Raw genomic sequence first — 23,153 nt, forward strand, 5'->3', positions numbered from 1 at the left:
TAAAACTTACTAGTCACTCCAAATTTTTTTGTTGTTGTTGGAAGTTTCTAGAAGCTTCTTAAAAAAGTAACTGCAATATAATTGATTGACTACTTATATTGAAATGTGTTGTTGACAAAAAAAAAATTGCATAGTTTCATTTGCTTAGCCCTATGTTCTTGGCTAACACATTGAGAATCACTTTTAAGGGAGAAAAAAAAAATCCACCCTAGAAAACAGAAGGTGCTTTGCATAACTTTAACTCAATCAAATAATGAAAAAAAAAAAAGGAATCAACTATGTGACTATGTGCTAAGGGCTAACATAAAACATAAATAGCTAACAGAAATAATGGCCAGGCAAGTCTACAGAAAAGCAAATAAATTGGAATATAGGAATTTTATAAAAAAATAGTGTATTAACATCAGTTTTGAATCTGGTTGTAGAAGCATAGCAAAGAACTGCAGCAAGCAGCAGTCCTCCCCACTCACACCCAAGCAGAGTCCTTTACTTATGTACCAGGCTAAAAAAGCGTCTCTCTTCACTAAGGCAAAAAACAATAGTGGGGAGGGGAGGAAGCAAAGAGGTCACAGCTCCAGCAAACGCCTTCAGGACACGCTTGCATCCTTGATACTAGAACAATAGAAGACAAAATACTGAAAGATTTTATCAGTTTTTAAAGTATTCTTACTGGTAGGAAAGTCCCAGATATGCAACTCCCACCCCTTCCCTAACCTAGAGGTCCTCAACCTTCTTTCTTCTCATAATCCAGATCTCATTTATTTCTCCCCTCCCAGAGGGCTGGTCCCCCTTTCATCCCATGCATAAGATGGGCAAGCAAACCCGTATCTTGCCCGGGTTCTGGGAAGGCTGTGCCCTTCTCTTGCCCCTCTTTCATCACACAGTGCAGAGGGATGTGGCCAGCACAGGCATTGCTGCAGCCACAGCTCAGCGTGCATGGGACACCAAGCTACTGTGAGGCTGCTCTTTTGCAGAGAGCCAGGCAGAAAGACAGTGCCATGAGCCTAAGCAGACCATCAACTCCTTGATTTTCACTGGAGCAGATCAGCTTTTTAATGTGGGAAGTCACTGTTGGCATAAGTGGCCAAGACTTTACTGCCTGTTCCACCCTGCACAAAGCCAGTGTGTGCCAAGCCTCCTGCAGGCAGAAATTCCTCCCCTTTGTGCTTCTGTGGTGCCACACAGACCAGCTGCCCTGTAACCACAGCCTCTGCCCCATGGCTGGGCTCCCCTCTCCAGTGTCTGGTCTCAAAACCCTGAATTTGGAGAGGTGTGGATGCTCATCTTGGAGATGAGAAGGTTCTGGGCAGACCTTTATAGCACCTTCCAGCACCCAGAGGGCCTACAAGAGAGCTGGAGAAGGACTTCTACAAGTGACAGGACAAGTTTGAAATGGATTCAAACTGACAGAAGGTGGGTTTAGGTTAGATATTAGTAAGAAATTCTTCCCGGTGAGGATGGTGAGGTGTTGGCACAGGTTGGTCAGTTGATGTAATGGGTTAAAATAGCATATTTATGTAAATGTAAAAATAGTATACTTAAATACTGCCCTTAATGGGCCCCTCCCACAATTTACAGCTGAAATCACCCATTTCAGCTCCTAAGCCATCACACTGCAAAGTCCCTATTGCCACAGCAGAAAAACTGCATTCCCCCAACAGCAAGTGACTCAAGAGTGAGCCCAATGGGAATGCTCAGGCAAAACCAGGATTTGAAGAAATGTTCAAAATGTGTCATGGCCCTTTACCCCAACTTCATATTGATCAGTGCTGGGATAAAGTAAGAACAGGACATGGTGGCAGGCTTCTCATCATGAAGTAAAGTTCTATAAGGAAAATATGGGGGAAAAAATTCCCTAATGACAAGGCAGGGACCAGTGAGAGTGATTATCTCCTGAGGAATACAAGTGAACTGACTCCATACATTTTGCAAGTTTGAATGAATACTCTACAAAAATATTGGTGAGAGTGATATGCTTTAACATGGTTTCACACTTCCAGGTTTTAAAACATTTACCATTTTATCCTGAATCTATCACCTTATTTGTATATGAATATACAAATTCAAAAGAATTTTCCAAAAAAATCAAAACTATCTAGTGGAAAATAACCAAATAACCAGCCCTAAAAATATCAGTTCCTAAAGTTTCATCATGTGCTGGAACTTGTATGTCCCCCTGTACAAATAGACAGTGACTTTAGCCCAGTATATAAATATTCATAATCATGTTATTATGCATTACAACAAAAAGCAGCTTGACATGAAAACTATTTTCTATGAAATATGAAACATACAGAAGTCGTGCTTTTTTGTAAAAAGAAATTAAATTAAATCTATTCTAATTTTGTTTATCCACATCGTTCTCCTTCAGAAGCTTTTGGATTTGGGGGGGCTAACAGGCACTAATATTTTTGTCTTCTTTGTTTGCTCATTGAAAAACTGTAGGTAGACAAAGACTTAATGTGAAAGGTTTGTTAGAAGGCAACATGCTGGGGAAGCCTCTTGATTCCAGCATTTTGGGGGAGTTGGGAGCCATGACAATAAATGTATCTCCTTTTTTTTGAGGTACAATGCAGAAATACTCTTATCAAATGATTTTAATGAAATATTTCCTTTTCATATCTTGATTTAATTCCCAATCACCATATGAACTCTTGAATGGTTTGGATATCCTACACTGAGCATATACTGGCAAACAGTTTACCACAATCAGGATTCCAGAGTGTCTTAGACTAAAACCCCAGCACTTCCCCTTCCCTCTATAAACACAATCCCTGAAGTAAAATAGTACCTTTTAAAGTACCCTCTCTCTCCTTCTCAGTACAAGCACACAGTTTGTGCATGTTTTATGGCATGCATTGTGAAGATATTAGCAGGAGCTGAGAGATTTAGGTCTCGGAACAGAAGATTGTTGACACATAGAATAAAAACAAAAGGAAAATATCAAAATCAAAGGAAAATATTGAAATAAAACAACCCCCTTTCAGCTTCACAAACTTTTAGCTTTATTCACACAAAATACTTGGCTGATGAATCTTCATTTCACTGCTGTTTTCTACCCCAAAGCACAAGAGGGGGAAGCAGGACTATCAGTTCTTTATAAGCCTTTGAAAAAACTCTAGTCGCAGACTGAGAAAAGGTCAGATTTTGGCAGGTTGACTTTTTAAATGGCTCTCGGTTGGAGGAGAGGCAGGGGCACAGAAACACAAACACACACCGAGCTGAAGGGTTGGGATGCAGCCCATCCTGAAACCCTGGCCAGCGCTGCTCGGACAGGCCGTGGCAGAGCCAGCAGATGCACGGCAGTGTGGGGAGGCTGTGGCAGGGCTTTCATCAGTGAGGAGAGGCTGCTGCGCTTCATCTCCCCAGCAGCAATCCATCTCTCAAAAGGAACGAGACAGAGGTGCAGTTGTTATAGCAACAGCCGGGCCCATCCTCCACCAGGAGCTGCCTTGGTGGGCGGCTGCTCCAGCCCCAGCGCACGGCAGGGACTGAGGCTGTGGCACCAGAACATCCTTTCATTGCTCCTCAAAGAACAGCACAAAAACCAGGGCGAGGCGGGGAGCCGAGAGGATAAATTCTCTCTATGCCCTGTTCACAGGGTCTGACACAGGTCCACTGCTCCTCTGAGCCCCCAGAGCAGGAGGCTGATGTCACTTTGTCACGTGTTTTTGTGTACCAGCTGCATGCAGCCACTGACTTTCCTCTGCCTAGGGCAGCTCCAGCAGCTTCAATACAAGACAAAGGCAGCAATTCTGAGAGGTTTGGTGCACTTGGCTTCCCAGCTCTGCTGGAATGTGCCCTGCTCTGGAGTTATCTTTGGGCTTTGGCTAGTTTCTCTGCTTTCCCACCAGGAGCAAAGTCCATCTCACTCAGAGGATATGCATGGTTACAAAAAACAGGGCTTATTATCTTCTCCACATGCTCTTCTGAGACTCTTTCTGTTAAAAATTGATCATTTCAGTTCTTCATGTTGAATCAGTCTGGCCCACCAGTCACCATGACCTTCAGTTCCTTTCCATGAAATGAATTAAAGTCTTGGGTCTTCCTCTAGGGTTTCTACTCTCCCTCCCAACAGTGTGACCATGTTCACAGGGGTCTTAGGATGAGGGAAGAGATGAGGATCTGACTCCATGTTTCACAAGGCTGATTTATTATTTTATTATATATATTACATTAAAACTATACTTAAAGAATAGAAGAAAGGATTTCATCAGAAGGCTGGCTAAGAATAGAATAGGAAAGAATGATAGCAAAGGTTTGTGACTCGGCTCTCTGTCCAAGCCAGCTGACTGTGACTGGCCATTAATTACAAACATCCAACATGGGCCAATCACAGATGCACCTGTTGCATTCCATAGCAGCAGATAATGATTGTTTACATTTTGTTCCTGAGGCCTCTTGGCTTCTCAGGAGGAAAAATCCTAAGGAAAGAAATTTTCATAAAAGAGGTCTGCAACACACCAGTGTGTCTGTTCCTGAGTTTTCCCCCTCTTTCTTCTCCCTTCTTCTCCTAGAGCTTCTATAGAAAGATCTTGGTACTTCTTACCTCCAACAGGGAGTAGTTACCATGAGCTCTGCCAAACACCCCCCCCAATTCAGCAGTCTCCAGCCTGTACCCTAAAGACTGAGCAAAGTTTCCTACTTAACTTCTTGTGCTGTGCTTAAATCCTATCAACAATTCAGGGAGTGTCCCAGGGGTGGCTATGAAGTGACACTAAGCAAGTGGATTTGACATGACAGCATCTAAGATCAGTAAGGAATAATCAGCATTTCCATTTGCATGCCAGAAATTCAGCTTCAACCTTTGAAAGGATTTTTTGCATGCACCTCCTTGCTGTATCACCTCTGACACTGCCATTCAAAAGCCAATGTTGCCTGAGGTACAGCCACATCTTGTCACCAGTGTTTTAAGCCTACCAGCTCCACAGCAGCTTCCCAATGACACTTGCAGTGTCCTGCAGAGATCTGTCTCATTTAATCCTGCTTTGGCCCAATGGGGTAAACACTGGCAAAGCAGTGACCTCATTGCAGTGCCAGCACTGCTCCATTTGTGCAAGTCTCAGGAAGGTGTAAGAGCCTATAAGCTGAACTACTGAGCTGGCAGTACCTATTGCTGCCTCTCTCACCCAGCAGCTGCGATCTGCTCTCTCCGAAACTGTCCTTGCAGATGGCACGAGCTGCATTTTCAGGGTGTGTTATGAGAATTTAGTCAGGCAGCCTCCAATTGACGTGTCTGGGAGTTGTTCTGATAAGTCTTCACCCTTTCCAATCTGCTTCGTATCTGGACAGAAGAGAGGGTAATGATAAAAAGCACTCTGGAGATTATTAAAGCTGTGCCTCCCAAATTACCACAAATCAGGATTGAAAAGAAATGCAGGAACCTCTTGTGTTTTAAACTAAGAAGAAGCAAAACAGCACACCTGGTGCTGTTGCACGTGCACCACAGCTACTCAGCAGCTCTTTAAACTGTGTATGTGACACTGGAATGGTTTCCTGGGAAAAATCTTGTCCCAGTCCATCCTTGCACGAGCACAAGTTGTAGCAGGCTAGTGAATATGTTGATGGCATCCTGGCTGCCTAGCAAAGGGGTATGTTGGACATGAAAGCATTCCTGTCCTCTGCAAAGGAGGAGCAGCTCTGTGACACAGGCTCTGCTCTCCTTGTCATTAAGGCACCAGTAGCATGTGAGCTCTATTCCTGACTTCAGAACTGACAGACCAAAACCTTGTCTGACTGATGTAAGGGAAAAGCCCTTCCTATGCTTGGGGCAGGCAAATTATCTTCCAGCTGCTTGCAAAATACTGCCCTGGCACAACCTACATACATAATATATTACTGCAGACTATCCTCAGAGAAACTCTGAAGGAAGAACCAGAAGAGATGGTGAAGGCATGACAGAAATCCCCTGATGGCACCACAGATTGCCATGGACTGTGAGTTCCTACTGGATCTCTGTTACTACCGAAGCCTGTCTAGTGCATGATCTCTAGCAGAGAGACCAGGCGGACAGAAGGCTGAAAGCAGAAATGGCACAGTTGTCTTCCTGCACATTCACATCCCTGGTGTTAACTCCCAACACACATCACCTCGTGGCAACAGAGCTACGTGTTCCATAGGTGCATGAGGCAGCACCTTCCAGTTCCTCAAATCAGTGTGGGCTAAGTCATTCCAGGCATTCTTCCACATGGCTAAGTTCAAGTTCATGCTTTCTGAAGCAAAGTGTTTCATACAACTGGAAAAGGAAGGAAATGAGAGCCACATGGTCTACACACTGTACCTGTTCAAGCCCACAGATTTTAGTCACCCTCTTGAGGTAACACCATAAATGAGGCTTCCACTTGAAAATAATTTAAATATCAAATTAACAGATTTCCACAACTAACACATTAAAAGAAAAATCTTGTGAATAGGTCATACTGTGCTGCAAACAAAATGGTAAATTTAGCCTCCTTTTTCCCATCTGTTCCCTGAACAGGCAGCTTGGCCGAGGACATAAGTCAGCTGAAGATTTCCCTGCAAGGACAAATACCTTTAAAGGAGTGCAGGTTATCTAAGTACAGATTGAACAATTAATGATACAGTAAGAATTGCAAAGCAGACCCAAGATATTTCACCTGAAATAGCAGGATTTGAGATGGAATTCCTGCCTTCAGTCGTGCCTTTGACTCCTGCACGGGGTTTGCAGCATCCACACCAGGAATTCTCATCGTATTTGGGTCCATTTAAGAAGAACTAATGGCCAAATTGCTGATAATCGAATTTCAGGGTGCTCCAAATCTGTGTGCAAACATCTCCTCCTGCTGCTCCAGTGCTTCTGCCTCACTTTGTGACACTTTATTGATTTTTTTTCCCCCTTCCTTTTCTTCCTCTCTGCGTGGAAACAAATTAAAGCAGGAATTGGGATTGTAAATAGATAATGGGACGTGAATGCAGAGTAATCAGTGCCAGCCATGTACAGCCATACTAATTGTGCCAGGGGAGGGAAAGGGATAAATATTTCATGCCTGGATTCAGTGGGAAGTGAGAGAGCAAGGAAAGAAATAAAAAAGAGTTGAGAAGGCCTCACTTCAGTGCTTTTTCTTCAAAAAGAGTTTTGATGGCATTAACCCCTCCTTGTTTTGAATTAAGGAATTTTGTTTAATGTGGAGGATTTGGTGTCACACAAGGGAAAAACATCTCAGGTTTGGGATGAATCCACCCTTCAAGGATGTGCTGATCAAAACCAAATCCAGGGATGTGGGACAGGAGAAGTTGAGCCTCATTCAGGCAGCTTTGCTTCATTCTTGTCTGGTTTTTATCTCAGGCACTTGAATTACAGCTGTGAAAGGGAAATTTGGCTCTGCATAGCTAAAGATTATTCCTGAGGGGTTTGCTGCTGCAGAATAAACAATGAAATGGCCCTTGAGGGGTGAAAACATTGAATTTAAGGGTGTTGTCATAAAAACCAGCCAGGAGAACTTACTCAGGATGGGTTTGGGGCATCCCATGTTTGATCTCAGCCCCAAATCTGGGTTTGGGGCATCCCTTGTTTGATCTCAGCCCCAAATCTGTTTGTTTGAACTCAATCTTTGAGAAAGTTTCCAATTCAGTGGGTTCAGCTGCCTTGGAGTTCCCCAAGGATGGCAAAAAGCCACAGAGGATCCATTTCTGCTCCACCTCATCCTCCTGAAAGAGCTGGGAACAGGGATGGAGAGAATCCATGGAGAAATGATTGGGAACAACCTTAAATCCCAGTTTTAAATCATCCCAGAGCACTTCAGGATCCAGGCACGGGATAATCCAGGGTTTGGATTGTACTGTAGGTGGCAGAGATGCTTTAGTTATGCACTAATCACCCTGCCAGCTCATTAAGGGACTGGGAGCGCAGGGATGCCATTAATTAACGCTGCCAATTCCAGCCTGAGGTCACCTCTGGATGGGCTGGGTGGCTGAAGGGCTCTTCAGGTGCTCCATGGGCTGCCAGGTCTGCTGCTAAATAATGTTTAATAATCAAATCTGAAATATCTTCCGGATGGAACAGATTCCCAGGATCCTTTTGCCTTTGTTAAAAAAGCAGGGGGTGTTGGGATGTCAAAAAAGAATGTTGGAATGGTAAAAATGGGGTGTTGAAATGGCAATAAAAGGTGTTGGATGCCACTGAAAGGTGTTGGAATGCCAATAATGGGTGTTGAAATTGCACTAATTTTTAAATAAGTGATAATTAGGGATTAAAATGATTAACTTTCATTAGCAGGAACACAGAGAGCATTGGTGTCCTCACCATGGTGAATGTCACCATTGTGGACCTCAGTCTCAGTCTGAAGTGTTGTTCCAGTCTAAAACTTGGTTTGGGACAAAACTCAGCCAGGAATTGTGATCTGGAGTTAAAAATGAAGCAAACAACATCATGTTTTAAAAGGAAATAAAATTATGAACAAATATGAAGGGCTGCTGCTGGGTTCTGGAGTTGTTCATTTGTGATCCTGGCTGGAATCTTCCTCAGGTTGGGATTGGTCATAAATAAAATAAAAAATAAGGATGTTCTTGCCATCCTTTCCCTTCCTGAGTTAAAATAAACAAGATTTTGGAGTGGGGTTAACCAAATGTGAAGAGATGAGCTTGGGAATGTTCTGTGCCTTAGGAAAAAGGACTGGGAACCTCTGTAATGACAAACATGGAGCCCTCAGCAGGGATTCCCATCAGGAATATGGGGCTGGAGGTAGCCCTGGAGTGGGGAGGGGGCTCTCCTTGGCTGTGTGGTACCCACAGAGGAGTTCCCAAAGTCCTGGGGGAGGATGATTGGCCTGGAGAGGGGGATTTGGGGTGTCCTGACGTGGTCCTGACGTGGCTGTGCTGCTTTGCTCTCTTGCAGGTTCACTGGGATGAATTTGCCTGCCCCTGTGATCAGCAGCAAAAATTGGCTGAGGCTGCACTTCACCTCTGATGGCAACCACAGGCAGAAGGGCTTCAGTGCCCAGTACCAAGGTAAGGAGGGAGAAATAAATGCCCTGGCCTGGCCTCACCCACCCCAGCCAGCCTCTTTCACCTATTCCACAATCATTCCAGTTTGATTTCCTCATTCCTCAATTTCACAAATCATTCCAGTTTGATTTCCTCATTCACCCATTTCACAACCATTCTGGTTTTATTTCCCCTTGTGGCCACCCTAGAAAACGACTCCAACTCTAATTAACTCTAATGGTTTATAAAAACATTGGTCTTGTAAGCCAAAGATTGAAGACTAGAGCTGTAAGGGGATAGAATATAAGAAAATAAAGATGGTGTAGAAAGAACATGGGTCTTTTAAGCCAAAGATTGAAGACTAAAGCTGTAAGAATATAAGAAAATAAAGATGGTGTAGAAAGTGATCTTGCCCCTAAGGAGTTGCAGCTGGGCCTAATTAGCAAAGATTAGGAACAGGCCCGACTTTAACAGGCCACAGCTGTAACTAATGAGGAGAAGAGTGCTATAAAAGAGTGGGTGGGTGGTTGAGAAGGGAATTGGGGTTAGTTGTCTGTTGTGGGAAGGAGAAAGAGTCACAGAGGAGCTCTGAGGAGATGTCCATGAGAAACACCAAGCAGGTATGGAACCTTTGTGATAGGAAGCAACAGCATGGAGCCCCTGTGATAAGGAGGCAACATAAACCCTTCTTAGAGGTTACCCCCCCCATCTCAGGAAGAAAGGGCTCAAATCTTCTTTTCCAGCTCCCAAAGCTGATTTTAGGCTAAACTTCTTCCTACCCCCTAAACAACCTGAATTGCCCCTTGAGGTAAGGGGCACACACCAGCTCCAACACCACAAACAAGCCAACAACGACCCTCAGCCTCCATTTTAGAGTAACCCCAGCCAGGAATCCCCAGCTGCCTCCCTGCATGGTCCTGCTGCTGTTATTTTCCAGCTGGAATTCCCCAAAGTGTGGTGTTCATAGAAAAACCCAGCCTGGTTTGGGTTGGGAGTGACCTTAAAGCCTATCCACTGACACGTCCACTGTCCCAGGGTTCTCCAGGTCCCCTCATGGCCTTGGACATTCCCAGGGATTCAGGAGCTTCTCTAGGAAATCCATCTCAGCCCCTCCTCACCTTCACAGGGCAGAATTCAGGATTGGGATAAAGATTTCAGGATGGGGATGTTCAGGTGCTGTTGAGGGACAGGAGATCCTTTGGCAGTGAAGATTCTGCTCCTGGTGGGACCAGAATGGATTGAGTGGATTCCTTGGAGGTGTTCTCACCACTCCTGTGGTGTTTTTGAAGGAGGTTGTGGGTGCAGGATCCATGAGAGGGGGAATGAAGTTGGGAAGAAGCAGGAATGGTTTGAGTCCCCTCAGGGAGCTCCGCAGGTTTGTTCTCAAGAAGCCTTTGCTGGGAAAAAGCTCTGGAGAGGAGTCAGGGAGAAGGGAGAGGATTTTCTTTTCCTTGGATAAATCCACAGAGCTGCCTCGTTTGGGTGCTCTTAGCAGGGCTGTCATGGCCTCAACAAATGAACCACATCGTTATTTAACTTCCCTGCTTTCCTTGAACCTGTAAATCACTTTAAACTGCAAGAAAAAACAAGGAAAAAAGGACTTTAAACAAGGAAAAAAAAACCCTTTTGTTGTTGCTGTGCAGCATAAATGTCTGGAAAAAGCAGCTTCCCTGTGGATGGCTTTTCCATGGCTGTCAGGATTGCAGCTTCCACCAAAGCACCTGTCTTTGTCAGCCTTTCCCTGCACAGCAAAGTCAGGGTGAATGTCCCCATTCCCCTGCTCAGAGAAATGTCAGGGGGTTCTCATCTCATGTGCAGAGGGGATGGAGTGTTGGAAAATGAACTGAACTCCCCATTCTGAGCTGGAATCAGGACAGGACCTCAGCCCAGCTGCCAGAGGGACCTGCTCTCGTTTTCCCACTGTTTTTGTGGAGTTTGGCAGCTTCTTTCTGCCTTTCAATGCTTAAAAACCCAGCAAAACAAGCAGCCAAGCAGTGAAGATTCCCAGGGATGAAGGGAAGGTGTCTGCAGGCAGTGGGATCTGCAGGACAGGAGATGCTGAGACTTTAAAAACCTCCCTGTAACCCTTTCCACAACCTGGCCTGGCCATAAATATTTCAGTGGCGATAAATCCCTACAAAACAGGCCATGTAATTCCACAGCAAGCACAGCAGCTGAAATGCATTTTTCATCAGGAGAGCTGAATCAGGATCAGCCAGGAGAAGCAAGGGGAGGCTTTAGGGTGGCTCTAATTTGCTGTCTGTTTTCCAAAGACGTGTCTGTACATCATTTATGAACCCCCTGGGTCCTCTGGGACGGGGTCTGGCTTTGCTGATAATCTATAAGAAAACAATTTCCCTTCCAGCTTGTTTAAATTGATCCCGAGTTTTGCAGAACACCTTCCCTGTCTGTTCCCCCTCTGCTCTCCCTAATCCGTGCCCTCATTTGGAAATCACTTTAGGAATGTAAAAGCAAGGTTAGATGCAATCAGGCTGTGGAGAGGGTTTTTGTTTTTGTTTTTGTTGTTGAACACAGCAAATTCATTTTGTTCCCTTCCTGGGAGAGTTAAATATTTCCCTTTTCCCTTTCATTAAGGTGAATCTTGATTTTTGCAAATGTTTTTTCCCCATTCCCCATGTAAGGAAGTCAAAGGGACTGGGAGAAATGTGTGCAGAGAATTATTCTTAAAAATTATTTTTTATTTTCCTCCCCATCCTGTCTCCTCAAAAAGGTGGAAGAAAATAATCTACAAGTTTTTAATCAGGTGAGGTGGCAGCACCTCAGTGTCCCCCCCATCAGAGGAGCTGGGTGGGAATTTATAAAATCAGAAGGTTTTGGGAAAGCTGCAAAGGCTGGAATTGGAGAGATGGGAATGCTGCCCTGGCTGCTGCCCCTCTCTGCACATGTTTTATGGCAGAACTTGGCTCCCTAATTGCTCTGGAGCTGATTGGTACCAACACATAATTGCAGCTTTTATCGATCTCCCCGCCCCGGCCGCTTCCCTTCCCCGCAGGAGGAAGATAAATGGGATGAGCTCCAGCCCTGCACAGGACAGAGCTGCCTCCTTCAGGGAGGGGCTGGGGAGCTCCCTGCTGCTCGCCAGAGACACCTAAATGGCTTGGTGAGGGAGTCATGGAGTCTTGGAATGGTTTGGAATGGGTTTAAATCCCACCCAGTTCCACCCCTGCCGTGGGCAGCGACCTCCCAATGTCCCAGGGTGCTCCCAGCCCCATCCATGGCTTTGGTCTACAGATCTGTCCATGGGTAGATCTGTGGTTCTACCCATGGATGGATCAGTTTGGCTTGAGTTTGGACAGATCTTCGTCCCTCTTTGTCCTGGATCTCCCACTGCTCATCTTGGATCTTCCATTTCTCATCTTGGATCTTCTACTCATTATCCTGGATCTTCCCCTCTTCATCCTTATCTCTCACTGCTCATCTTGGATCTTCTACTCTTTATCCTGGATCTCCCACTGCTTGTCTTGGATTTTCTATTTCTCATCTTGGATGTTCTACTCTTTATCTTGAATCTCCCACTCCTCATTTTAGATCTTCCCCTCCTTGTTTTTGATCTTCCCCTAATTTTCAATCTTCCCCTTTTCATGTTGGATCTTCCATTCCTCACCTTGGATCTTCTATTTCATTTCTTGGATGTCCTACTGCTTATCTTGGATCTTCCCCTCTTCATCCTGATCTTCCATTCCTCATCTTGGATCTTCCACTCTTTATCCTGATCTTCCATTCATCATCCTGATCTTCCATTTCTCATTTTGCATCTTCTCCTTTTCATCTTGGATCTTTCCCCTCCTCATCTTGGATCTTCCATTTCCCATCTTGGATCTCCCCCTCCTCACCCTGGATCACACCCTTGGGTTCCAGAGGGATTTTTGCCTCCTTCCATGTGACCTGTGGAGTCTCCAGTGCAATTCTGGATAATCCCAGTGCTTGTGCAGGCTCTGATTCCCAAAATCCATTGCTCAGGCTGCCAGAAGAGGGATTTTTCCAAAGAGTTTCATTTGAGGGGGTTTCTCTTCACCTCCAAGAACCCCTGTGAGCATCCTGCTGCTGAACCATCCCAGCAGGAGGGAGAGATCCAGGCAGGATTTGGATTTAACAGCAATTCCCCCAACAAGGAGAGCAGAGCTTCATGGAATAGTTTTTTTTTTTCCTGTTGCTGTTGCTGAAACACTGTTTTCCAAATTAAAAATAAATAAATGTCTGCTTAAATCCTCATTTAGAGCAACATGAAGTGGTTTGAAAGGAACAGCCCGGCCTGCCTGCCATGCTGGCAGAGCTTTGTAATGTCATCTCTCAAATCTGACAGGATGCTGAGTATTCCATTAGATCTGTTGGATGTGTGTGAGCAGCAAAAGCCTCCAGAAAACAGGAGTTTCTGTTCATCCAATTATCCTGACACAGTCCTTTGTAGTACTGCTCCACATTCCAATTTACAAACAAAGTAGATTTTCAAATACAGGATTTTTGAGGGCAGGGAGTGGGAGAATTGTTCTTATTTGTTTAATTTTTTTTTAAAAAGCACGAAACAAGTGGTGCTTTGCTGTGCCTGGTTCTGATCTAAATGGAGTCATTTGTAAAGTCTGACTTCCATCATTAGGGCTCCGAAATGAAGGATGAGGAGGAGAGGATGCAGTGATCCCTCTTTATCAATTTATCTTCACCAATTTATCTTTATCAATTCTCCTGGAAAGGGACACGGTGCAATTAGGGGAGGAGATGTTTCCTGGGGATGCAGCTCAGGCTCTGAATTTTGGGATTGCTGCTCAGTGTTGAGTGTCTTGTTGCCATTGCTGAGGGGTTTGGGAGCCAGGTTTTCCATCAGGAACAGGGTTGGAGGGGGATGTTTGTTGGATGGGATCTGGCAGGGATGGCTCTGGGAGAACCTTGGTTAGAAATGTGTCCCTGAAAAATTTCCAAGCCTGGCTGTATCCTAATTTTGAATTCCCCCATGCCAGAGAATCCTGGAGTGGTTTGGGTTGGAAGAGACCTTAAAATTCCTCTGATTGCACCCTCTGGCACCTTCTCCTGGATTTGGGATGTTCAGCACTGGGGAAATCCCTGCAGGTTGCTGTGTCCTCATGGAGGAGTTCCCCAGGATTTCTCATCCCATCCATGGTGCCGCCATCAGCTCTGGTGGGCTTCACCAAAGCTTGGGAAGCTTTTCTTGGCCTCTAAATTCCCTTTGTGGGGCACAAATCATCCGAGCTGAGCTTTTGTTTGTGTGGAGAGTTGGGAACATTCCCTGGGGGCAGGATGTGGAGAATACCAAAATATGGATTATTTTGTAAAGCTGCTCGTACCCCCAAGCACAGCCACAGAGCAGAGACTTGGAGGCTGCAGGGTCCCAACCCACATCCTTGGAAAATTCAAACCAAAATCCAAATTCAGCCTTGGAAACTTGGAATTGCCTGGATTTTATTGCGTGGGAGGGAATTTTGGGGTATCCCTGTGTTGGCTTGGAAAAAGCTGGAAAATCACTACAGGAATGTCTGTCACTATTTTATCTGAAGCAGAAATAGATTTTTACCCCAAAAATGGGAGTTTTAGCAGCCCCAATCCTTTTTTTTTTTTTTTTTTTTGATCCATTGATATCACATTTATTAAAAACCTTGAGATCAGGCTGGAAATCTCCTGTGATTCCCATCCACGTGGGACCTTTGGGGCATCCCAAACCCTGCTGCTTTTTCTTCCTCCTGCTGCACTTGCAGGTGGATTTGGAGCAAAAAGAAACAAAGAGTTCGATTTGCTTTGACAGCAGCCTGCTGTTAATTAGTTTTCCCTTCTTAAATTAATAAAAAAAGACAGCTGCCCTGAACAGATTGAAGCTGCTGAGGAAGACAGGAGCAGCAGCAGCAGCTGTTCCTCATGAATATTTTCCAGCTAAAAATTTTTTTGAAGTTCTTGCTGCTTTATTTAAAGAGAAAGCCAAAAGCTGTGAGGAAATGATGAGTGAAAAGCTGCACCCAAAGCAGCACCTCAGGTGAGCTTCAAGGAGCCTCCTCCTGTCTGAGCCTCCTGCAGCAGCTGTTCCAAACAGGTTCTTTTTAAGCCCAAAAAAAACCTCAGCACGATTAAAAAACCCCTCTTTAGTTACATGGGTAATTCTTCTTGACAGCTTTGTCTTAGGAATGTGCTAATTTAGGGATGAAAGCCTGACAAGATGAAGAACACGAGGAAGAAGGGTTTGAAGTGGGTTTCTCCAAGGATAAGGGCTGGCTCGTCAGGAAAGGGCTCCCAGAAAATGATTTGGACGCTGAGTAATCCCAATTCCTGTTGGGTTTTCCCAAATCCTCACAGTGAAGGCTCTTTTATCCCAAATCCTGCAGTGGGGGCTCTTTTATCCCAGTTTCTCACAGTGAGGGCTGGGTTACCCCAATTCCTGTTGGGTTATCCCAATTCCTGCAGTGGAGGCTGTTTTATCCCAATTCCTGCAGTGAGGGCTGAGTTATCCCAATTCCTGTTGGAATTATCCCAGTTTCTGTTGGAATATCCCAGTTCCTGATGGGTTATCCCAATTCCTGCAGTGAGGGCTGGGTTATCCCAATTCCTGTTGGAATTATCCCAGTTCCTGTTGGGTTATCCCAAATCCCGCAGTGGAGACTTTTTAATCCCAATTCCTGCAGTGAGGGCTGGGTTATTCCCATTCCTGTTGGGTTATCCCAGTTCCTGTTGGAATTATCCCAGTTCTTGTTAGGTTATCCCAGTTCCTGCAGGAAGGGCTGGGTTATCCCAGTTCCTGTTGGAATTATCCCAATTCCTCTTGGAATTACCCCAGTTCCTGTTGGGTTATCCCTATTCCTGCAGTGAGTGTTGAGTTATCCCAATTCCTGATGGAATTATCCCAATTCCTATTGGGTTATCCCAAATCCTGCAATGAAGGCTGGGTTTTCCCAATTCCTGTGGGAATTACCCCAATTCCTATTGCGTTACCCCCAATTCCTGTTGGAATTACCCCAATTCCTATTGGGTTATCCCAATTCCTATTGGAATTACCCCAATTCCTGTTGGAATTACCCCAATTCCTGTTGGGTTATCCCAATTCCTGCTCTTTTATCCCAGCTCCTCACAGCAGAGGCTGTTTTATCCCAACTCCTGCCTCTGGAAGCTGCAATAATCCCAAATCCAGGTGTTTGTGCTGCTCCCAGATGGTTCTGCCAGGTGGGGTTTCTGTCAAACCCTGGGGGTGGAGGAAGCAGCCGCCAAATCCAGAGCAGGAAAACAAATTGCTGCTCCCTGGTGTGAGAAAAAGGATGGGGCCCTTGGAGATGGATGAATTCTTGTTCCCTTTCCTGGTCTTTCCCCTCTTCTGGTGGAATTTTGGATCAGGGAGGGAATGGTCGCACTTGGGGAGGAGTCCCCCAGGTGTGGGGCTCCAAGATAATATTTCCCTTAGCCAATAATGGTGTTTAATTTTATTTTCCTGCTGTTTGTTCACACCAGCTCTGCAGTTTTTAGGTTCTGAGTGCTCCCCTGGAATGGCTCTGCTGTGTAATGGGTTCATGGGATAAATTCCAGAAAAATTGGGGGAAACCAGCTCAGCATTTTCCTCTCAGCATCCTGAAGCTCCTCAGAGCTTCCCTTTTGCTTGTCTCCCATTTTTAGTGGGTTACAGAGGGGTTGGACCCCATTTTTATTTTGAAATTAAACCTCTCCAAAGCCCTAACATGGAAAACAAATCCCTCTCCAAACCCCTAACATGGAAAAACAAACCCCTGCTGGTTTTGAGCAGTCAGGACAAGCTGATCCCAAAGGGAAGGATGCAGGATGTGGGTGATTCACATTTTTATTTTTAAAATAAAAACTTGACAATCCCTGAAGCTCAGCTCAACCTTTCCCTCTTTTTTTTCCTTTGTTTCCCACCCCTACAGTCAAGAAGCAGATGGAGCTCAAGTCCAGAGGGGTGAAACTCATGCCCAGCAAGGACAACAACCAGAAGACATCAGTGTGTAAGTTTTTCTGGCTCTTCCTCACTGTCTTTTTTGATAACAATCTCCTGGAACATTTCATTGGACTTTCCAGTAATCTCTAAAACTTCGCCACTCTGAAAAGTTTGGGTGCTTTTCCCTCTTCCCTCTGCATTTCTGCATCACTTCCCTCCTCCCAGTGCTCTGGTCACAAGCATTTGCTAACTCCTGGAAGGGCGCAAGGCTTGGATTTTCTGCGTTTGGTGGATTCTGTGCTCCAGGGTTGTGGTTTTAGGCTCTTTTTAGTGGGAAAAACTAAGAAATTTGGGGTTGGGATCGGTGCTATTGCTGTAAATAAGGAGCAGGGATAAGGAGCAACATTAAAAACAAAATATTAGAAAATTTACAGAGGCAGTCACATCGTCTTCCTTTTTCTATTTGAGTTTTATTTCATTTTCCCTGCAGAAAAATCATAATTCTGGGTTTGCAGTGCTGATTTTTCAGGTTGCAGTGCTGATTTTTCAGGTTGTAGTGCTGATTTTTCAAGTGTAGTGCTTGGTGTGTCAGGAGCAGAACATTGGGGTCACTGCTGTGCCTCCCTCAGGCAGGTGGGAAATATTTCAGTTTCCCATCAGGTTCTTCCCAAATCAGGAGCAAAACCTGTGGTTTTTGTCCCTGAATCTTGGGCTCTTTCTAAAATGAAACAGGAGGGATCTGCCTGGGAGTTAATATTTTATGTGGATTCAAATGGGAGCAGGATGGAGCATTTTTCCAAATGGATTTTAGGGGAGAAGCTGGAATTACTCATTTTGTTGCACAGCCCATTACCCTCATCAGAGAGGAGCATTTGCACAGCTCAGCTGGGTGGATTTGTCATACAAAATTCAGAAAAATGCATGGACTAGAGCAGAATTGGTGGATTTTGCATACAAAATTCAGAAAAATGCAGGGACTGGATCAGAATTGGTGGATTTTACATAAAAAATTCAGAAAATTGCATGGACTGGAGCAGAACTGGTGGATCTTGCATACAAAATTCAGAAAAATGCATGGACTGGATCAGAATCGTGGCTCTGGAAGGAGAGTTTCCCTCCCAGCTCCCAGGAGAATTTTTAGGCTCTGTTTTTTTGGGAGCAAAGCCCAAAAAGGTAAAAAACAACCCAAAATCTCCAGAGCAGAAAACACTTGGGGTGTGTTCAGGGGAAAATAATTCAATTTTAAAGGGAATTATCCTTTAAAATGGAGTCCTGGCTGGGTGATACATTCCTTGCCAGGAAGAATTTATTGGAATAAACGTCCCAGTGCCCTTTACTGAGTTGGAAAATTCCCCTGGCTGGGTGTGGAGACACAGGGGAATTTGGAGTGGGGGGATTTTTGCCCTGGATTTTGGGGAATTTGGGGCAAAGGAGTGAAATCATTGATTTAATGAAGCATTGTGGTGTTAACAATACACAAAATTCCCATTTCTCCTTCCTGGGAATGGCCTTTGGAGCAGTTTTACTCATTTTTAATGCACTGAGTTGAAGAGGACACAGCAGCTGCATTCCCTTTCCTGCAGATCCTGCACTTCTGAGGAGGAAAAATAGGAATTCATTCCCTTTGCCTGGTTTATCCCATCCCAAGGGGCTCAGAGCTGCCAGATGGGAGCTCAGATCTTGAGGGCAGCTCAGGCTGGAAGTTGTTGAGCTGGAATAATGGAGATGGGGATGGCGGCCCCATTCCATGGTCCTTGTCACCCTCCAGCTCCTTCTCCATGCCCTGCTCTCCATCAGCTCTGGATTTTTCTTATTTTGTCCTTATTTTGGAGCCTTCTGCTCCCACAGGGAATTCCCAGCTGCAGAAGTGCTGATTCCCTAGGAGATGGCACCAGGAAAATCAGGTTTTTATTTTATTTTTATTTTTATTTTTTGCAGTCCTCATCTGTTCTGCTCCCTGCTGGATTTGCAGGGTTGGCTGAGCCCCTCTGTGCTCCCAAAACTCCGCGAGCTGAGTTTGCATCACAGATAATTCCAAAGAAATTTCCTATTCCAGAGCAATTTCCAGTTGCTCTGGCTCAAATACCAGAAATTCAGGAATTTTTGTGTCTCTTGGTATCACTTAAAGCTCTGCCACAAAATCCTAAAGGCTGGAAAAGATCAAATCCAGCCTTCAAGTCCCTGTTTTATTTTTGATTATTCCTACCAGCAATATTTTATTTTCAAGTGCTGTTTGCTAAAACTTGGCCTAAAATCCTCCCTGGAAGGATCCACTCTTAAATCCTGCAGGTTTTTGGGTTTGGGATTGCCTGGTCAGATTAAACCTGGTGTGTTTTGTGTGAAAATGTAGTGATGTAACAGCTGCTTGTGTTATTGCAGGGAAAAAATCCATAAAAATTCAATATTCTGTGGGGAAGTGCTTCTTGGGCTCAGTTATAGTGGATTGTGTTTGTTTTAAATCATAATTAAGTGCCTTGTACTGCTCACCATCAGTGAAATTATTTGGAAATCTTGCTTTAATCACTTCTGGAGGGGAGATAATACTGAGAGACAAATAAATTAGGTAGAAGAAATAGTTTGAGATTTTAAGCCATGTTTTGGAGGTTGTTTCTGGCACTGAAAGCAGAGTGTAAGTGTGGATATTCCAGTTCCCACAGTGGGGGAATTGTGGTGGTTTGGGTTTAAAAAACAGCATCCAAGTGGGTTGTGTGGTGTTTGGGTGAGGCCCACCTGGAGAGGCCCTGGGTGAAGGACTGGAAGTTCTGTGCATGTTTAGCTTGGTCAAAATCCTCTTTGCAAAGTCATTTTTGGGGTGGGTTGAGCAGTTTCTAGGTCTCAAGTGTATAGGAATTTCTGGATTTTGGGGAGGTGTCTGTGGGACAAGGAGCATTCTGAGGCCTTGTGGGTGAAGGACTGGAAGGACTTGGGTGAAGGACTGCAACTTCTGTGTGTGTGCAGCTGGGTCAAAATCTCCTTTGCAAAGTTATTTTTTGGGGTGGATTGAGCATTTTTTAGGTCTTAGCCAAGTCTGTGGGAATTTCTGGATTTTGGGGAGGTGTCTGTGGGACAAGGAGCCACCTGGGGCCTTGTGGATGAAGGACTGGAAATTCTGTGTGTGTCCAGCTCGGTCAAAATCTCCTTTGCAAAGTCATTTTTGGGGTGGGTTGAGCAGTTTTTAGGTCTCAAGTGTGTAGGAATTTCTGGATTTTGGGGAGGTGTCTGTGGGACACAGGAACCACCTGGATCTTGGGTGGGACAGCCTGGAGATGCTCTGGGAATTCTGCACTTTTGGGAGTGCTTGTGAAGCTTCATCTTCTGAGCTGTTCTGGAACATTCCCAGCTGGGAAATAAGCTGGGGTTTGGAGCTCTCATGGTAGAACACTCCCAGCTGGGAAATTGGGGTTTGGAGCTGTCCTGGTGGAACATTCCCAGCTGGGATTGGATTTTCCCAGTGTCAGGACCTGGCTGTGACCTTTTCACTCTTGGTGTTGTTAAATTTGGGGGCATTCAGTGTCTGGGTTGGTGTCACTGAGGTTCTGGAATCACTTCATCCTTGGTTTTTTGGGTGCTGAAGGAACTTTGGGGGTTGGAAATGCAGCAGGACCTCGTTGGGGTGAGCCCTGCACCCCTAAATCAGCTCCAAGCTCTCAGGTCTGGTTTTTGGGATCTTTCCCAGAAGTTTGCATGGAATTACCCTGGTGTGACCACTCAGATTAACCCTTTAAACCATCTAATTCCTGCTGGAGTCTTTCCCATCATCTCCTTTCACTGAATTCCTCATGCTGAGAAATGCTGGGGCTTTGTCAAATTGTTTATTTTTTAGGTGCTGCTTTTATTTTGTAGTTCTGAAATTCAGTGAGAAATTGTCCCTTGGGAATCTGTCAGTGAAGTTTTTTTTATTATGAGAAATAAAATTAAAGAGGATTTTAACAGTGGCAAACTGAACAATCAGAACTGGCTGTCACTGAATTCATGAGGAGGGAGAAATTGAAAAAAATCAGGAGGATGAGGGGATGGAAAACCAATCCCATGGTTGGGGGAGAGAATTCCTGAGTTTCTAATGCAGACATTGAGCAGTTCATCACAATTTTTTTCTAGTAATCTTGAGGGGTTTATTTGGGAATGGCCCAGCCCAGGTGAAACTTTGGGAAGGTGAACACAGCAAATTCTCAGCATGACAAATCCATTTTGTAACCTTCGGGCTCCTCTATTTGTGTGTGTGTGTGCTCAAAACAAAAGCTAGAGAACAAAAATTTCTGTAAATTAGCATCTCATTCATCTCCTCCTTTTCTTTCACTTTCTTTAAAAGAGAAATTCCCCAACTCCCAGGATATGGAGATATCTTCCCTCAGCTTTATCTTCCCTGTTCTCTGCTTTATCTGTTCGTGTTTTTAGGTGTTAGTGAATCTCCACTAATGAGACATGAGCTGGGTTTGGGCCTCAGCATTGGGGGTGACAAACTCTCCTCTGGGGCCTTGGTTTTTCTGGGGATCTGGGATTGTTTCTCTTTGTTTTCCTGGGGTCTGGGATTGTTTCTTCCCAAAATTTTGAATTCCAGGCTCCATTTTTATCTGATATGGGAAATAATCACTGGGAGTGGCAGCAGTGCCCACTCTGGGGGTACAAAAGGGGTGATCTGAGGGGGATTTGACCATGGGAGGAGGAATTTGCTGTGGGAATTGGATTTTTCCTTTGAGGAAGAGTTCCCAGGTGGTTAATTCCAAATATTGGGTGGTCTTGGCTTTGTGTGTGTGGTTGTTACAGGTGTGTGTGTGGTCAGGGAGGTTTTTACAGAGGAAAATCAAGAATTTGAGCACTGTCTTTCACTCCTACACGGCTTTGGGACATAAAACTCTCATTGGGTCCCTCATCCTGAGGTGAATTTTCCTTTTTTTGGAGCTGCTTGTGCACAGGCATCACCTCTGGGTGCAGGGAAGGAACCCAAGGATGGTGGTGGCACCTGGGGACTCCGTTCAGCCAAACTTTTCCTGTCAGAAGCTGGGAGTAGAATCCATGCGCTCTCCCTTCCTTCACTGAATTCATTCCTGATTCCTGATTTGGAATCCTCTGGGCTGGTGAAAAGTGGCAAAGCAAAGTTTGGAGTTATAGAAAATGTAGGGATGTCAAATTCTGCTTGGTTGCTGCTGACTGAGCTTACCAAGGGTTATTGTGGTGGTGTTCACAGGGATCCCAAGATGAGGGAAGAGATGAGAATCTTGACTCCATGTTTCAGGAGGCTGATTTATTATTTTATGATATATATTTATTAAAAGAAAATGATGTATTAAAACTATACTAAAGAATAGAAGAAAATATTTCATCAGAAGGAAGGGAAGGAAATTTCAAGGAAAGGAAATAAAATCTTGTGACTGCTCACAGCCTTGACACAGGTGGCTGTCACTGGTCATCAAATAAAACCAATTTCACATGCTGAGTAAACAGTTCTCCAAATCACATTCCAAAGCAGCAAAACATGGAGAAGCTGAAGCTTCCCAGCTTCTCAGGAGAAAAGATCCTAACGAAAGGATTTTTCATAAAATATGTTTGTGGCAGGTTATGGACATGGAAAATGGGAAAATAATACCTCACATGTTGTTTTCCATGAATCCATGGCTCTGTGCCCTCCCACACAGACAGGTGAGCACCAAAGCATCCTGTGGGGACAATCCCAGCCCCATCTCTGCTCCAGCACGGTGGGAAGGGAGGAAAAATGGGCCTTAAAAAGGAAATTCCTATAAAGAACATAAAGGGCATCAGAAGAGTGTTAGTGCTGAGGAGAAGCTGGAATATTTTTGGGATCAGCAAAATTGGGAAGCATCCTCCTTGTAGGAACAGCTGTAGCTGGGGATGATGCACCAGGGGTTAATTCCAAATATTGGATGGTCCTGGCTTTGTGTGTGTCCAGTGTGGGTGGATTCTCCCCATGGATTCTCCCATTCCCCCTGCAGGGCTCCAGCTGCTGAGCCATGAGAAAGGGGCTGGTGTCACCTCAGTGTCACCCTCCTCCTTTGGGGCACCATGCTTGGAATAAAATTGGGATTTTCTTCCCTGTAATCCAGTGCTGGGCAGAGGTGGAACGGAAATTGGGGTTCTTTCAGTGGTTCAGCATGTGGAATGTGGAATTTTGGGGCTGTGCTTCCCCAGGAGCGTCATCCTGTGCGATGAGCCATCAGGGAATGGAGTTTTTTTGGCTGAGAAACATGCTGTAGGTTTGGATGAGAAGAAAACCAAATCCCATCGAGCTCCTGTGGCAAAATCCCCCTTTTGTCCTTTATTGCTGTGCTGGAATTCAGCCTGGAAATCAGGATTGTGC

The 23,153-nt window shown here is 44.8% G+C and overlaps 2 protein-coding genes across 2 annotated transcripts in view; one reads left to right on the forward strand and one right to left on the reverse strand.

Annotated features, from left to right (window-relative positions):
• The window catches only part of LOC128937657 (mastermind-like protein 3), a 29,535-nt gene extending 21,254 nt beyond the window's left edge, over positions 1–8,281 (reverse strand). Inside the window, exon 1 of the mRNA XM_054277451.1 lies at positions 8,264–8,281. Within this exon, the coding sequence (XP_054133426.1) occupies positions 8,264–8,281 (18 nt within the window). The remainder of the gene's footprint in view (positions 1–8,263) is intronic.
• A 375-nt stretch (positions 8,282–8,656) lies between these two features.
• The window catches only part of LOC128937658 (CUB and sushi domain-containing protein 2-like), a 146,502-nt gene continuing 132,005 nt past the window's right edge, over positions 8,657–23,153 (forward strand). Inside the window, exons 1-3 of the mRNA XM_054277453.1 lie at positions 8,657–8,712; positions 8,855–8,967; positions 16,830–16,907. Of these exons, the coding sequence (XP_054133428.1) occupies positions 8,657–8,712; positions 8,855–8,967; positions 16,830–16,907 (247 nt within the window). The remainder of the gene's footprint in view (positions 8,713–8,854; positions 8,968–16,829; positions 16,908–23,153) is intronic.

This window comes from Melozone crissalis, unplaced genomic scaffold (assembly GCF_028551555.1).
Source record: "Melozone crissalis strain CALT ecotype California unplaced genomic scaffold, PUWL_Pcris_2 ptg000020l_1, whole genome shotgun sequence".
NCBI classification, from domain to species: domain Eukaryota; kingdom Metazoa; phylum Chordata; class Aves; order Passeriformes; family Passerellidae; genus Melozone; species Melozone crissalis.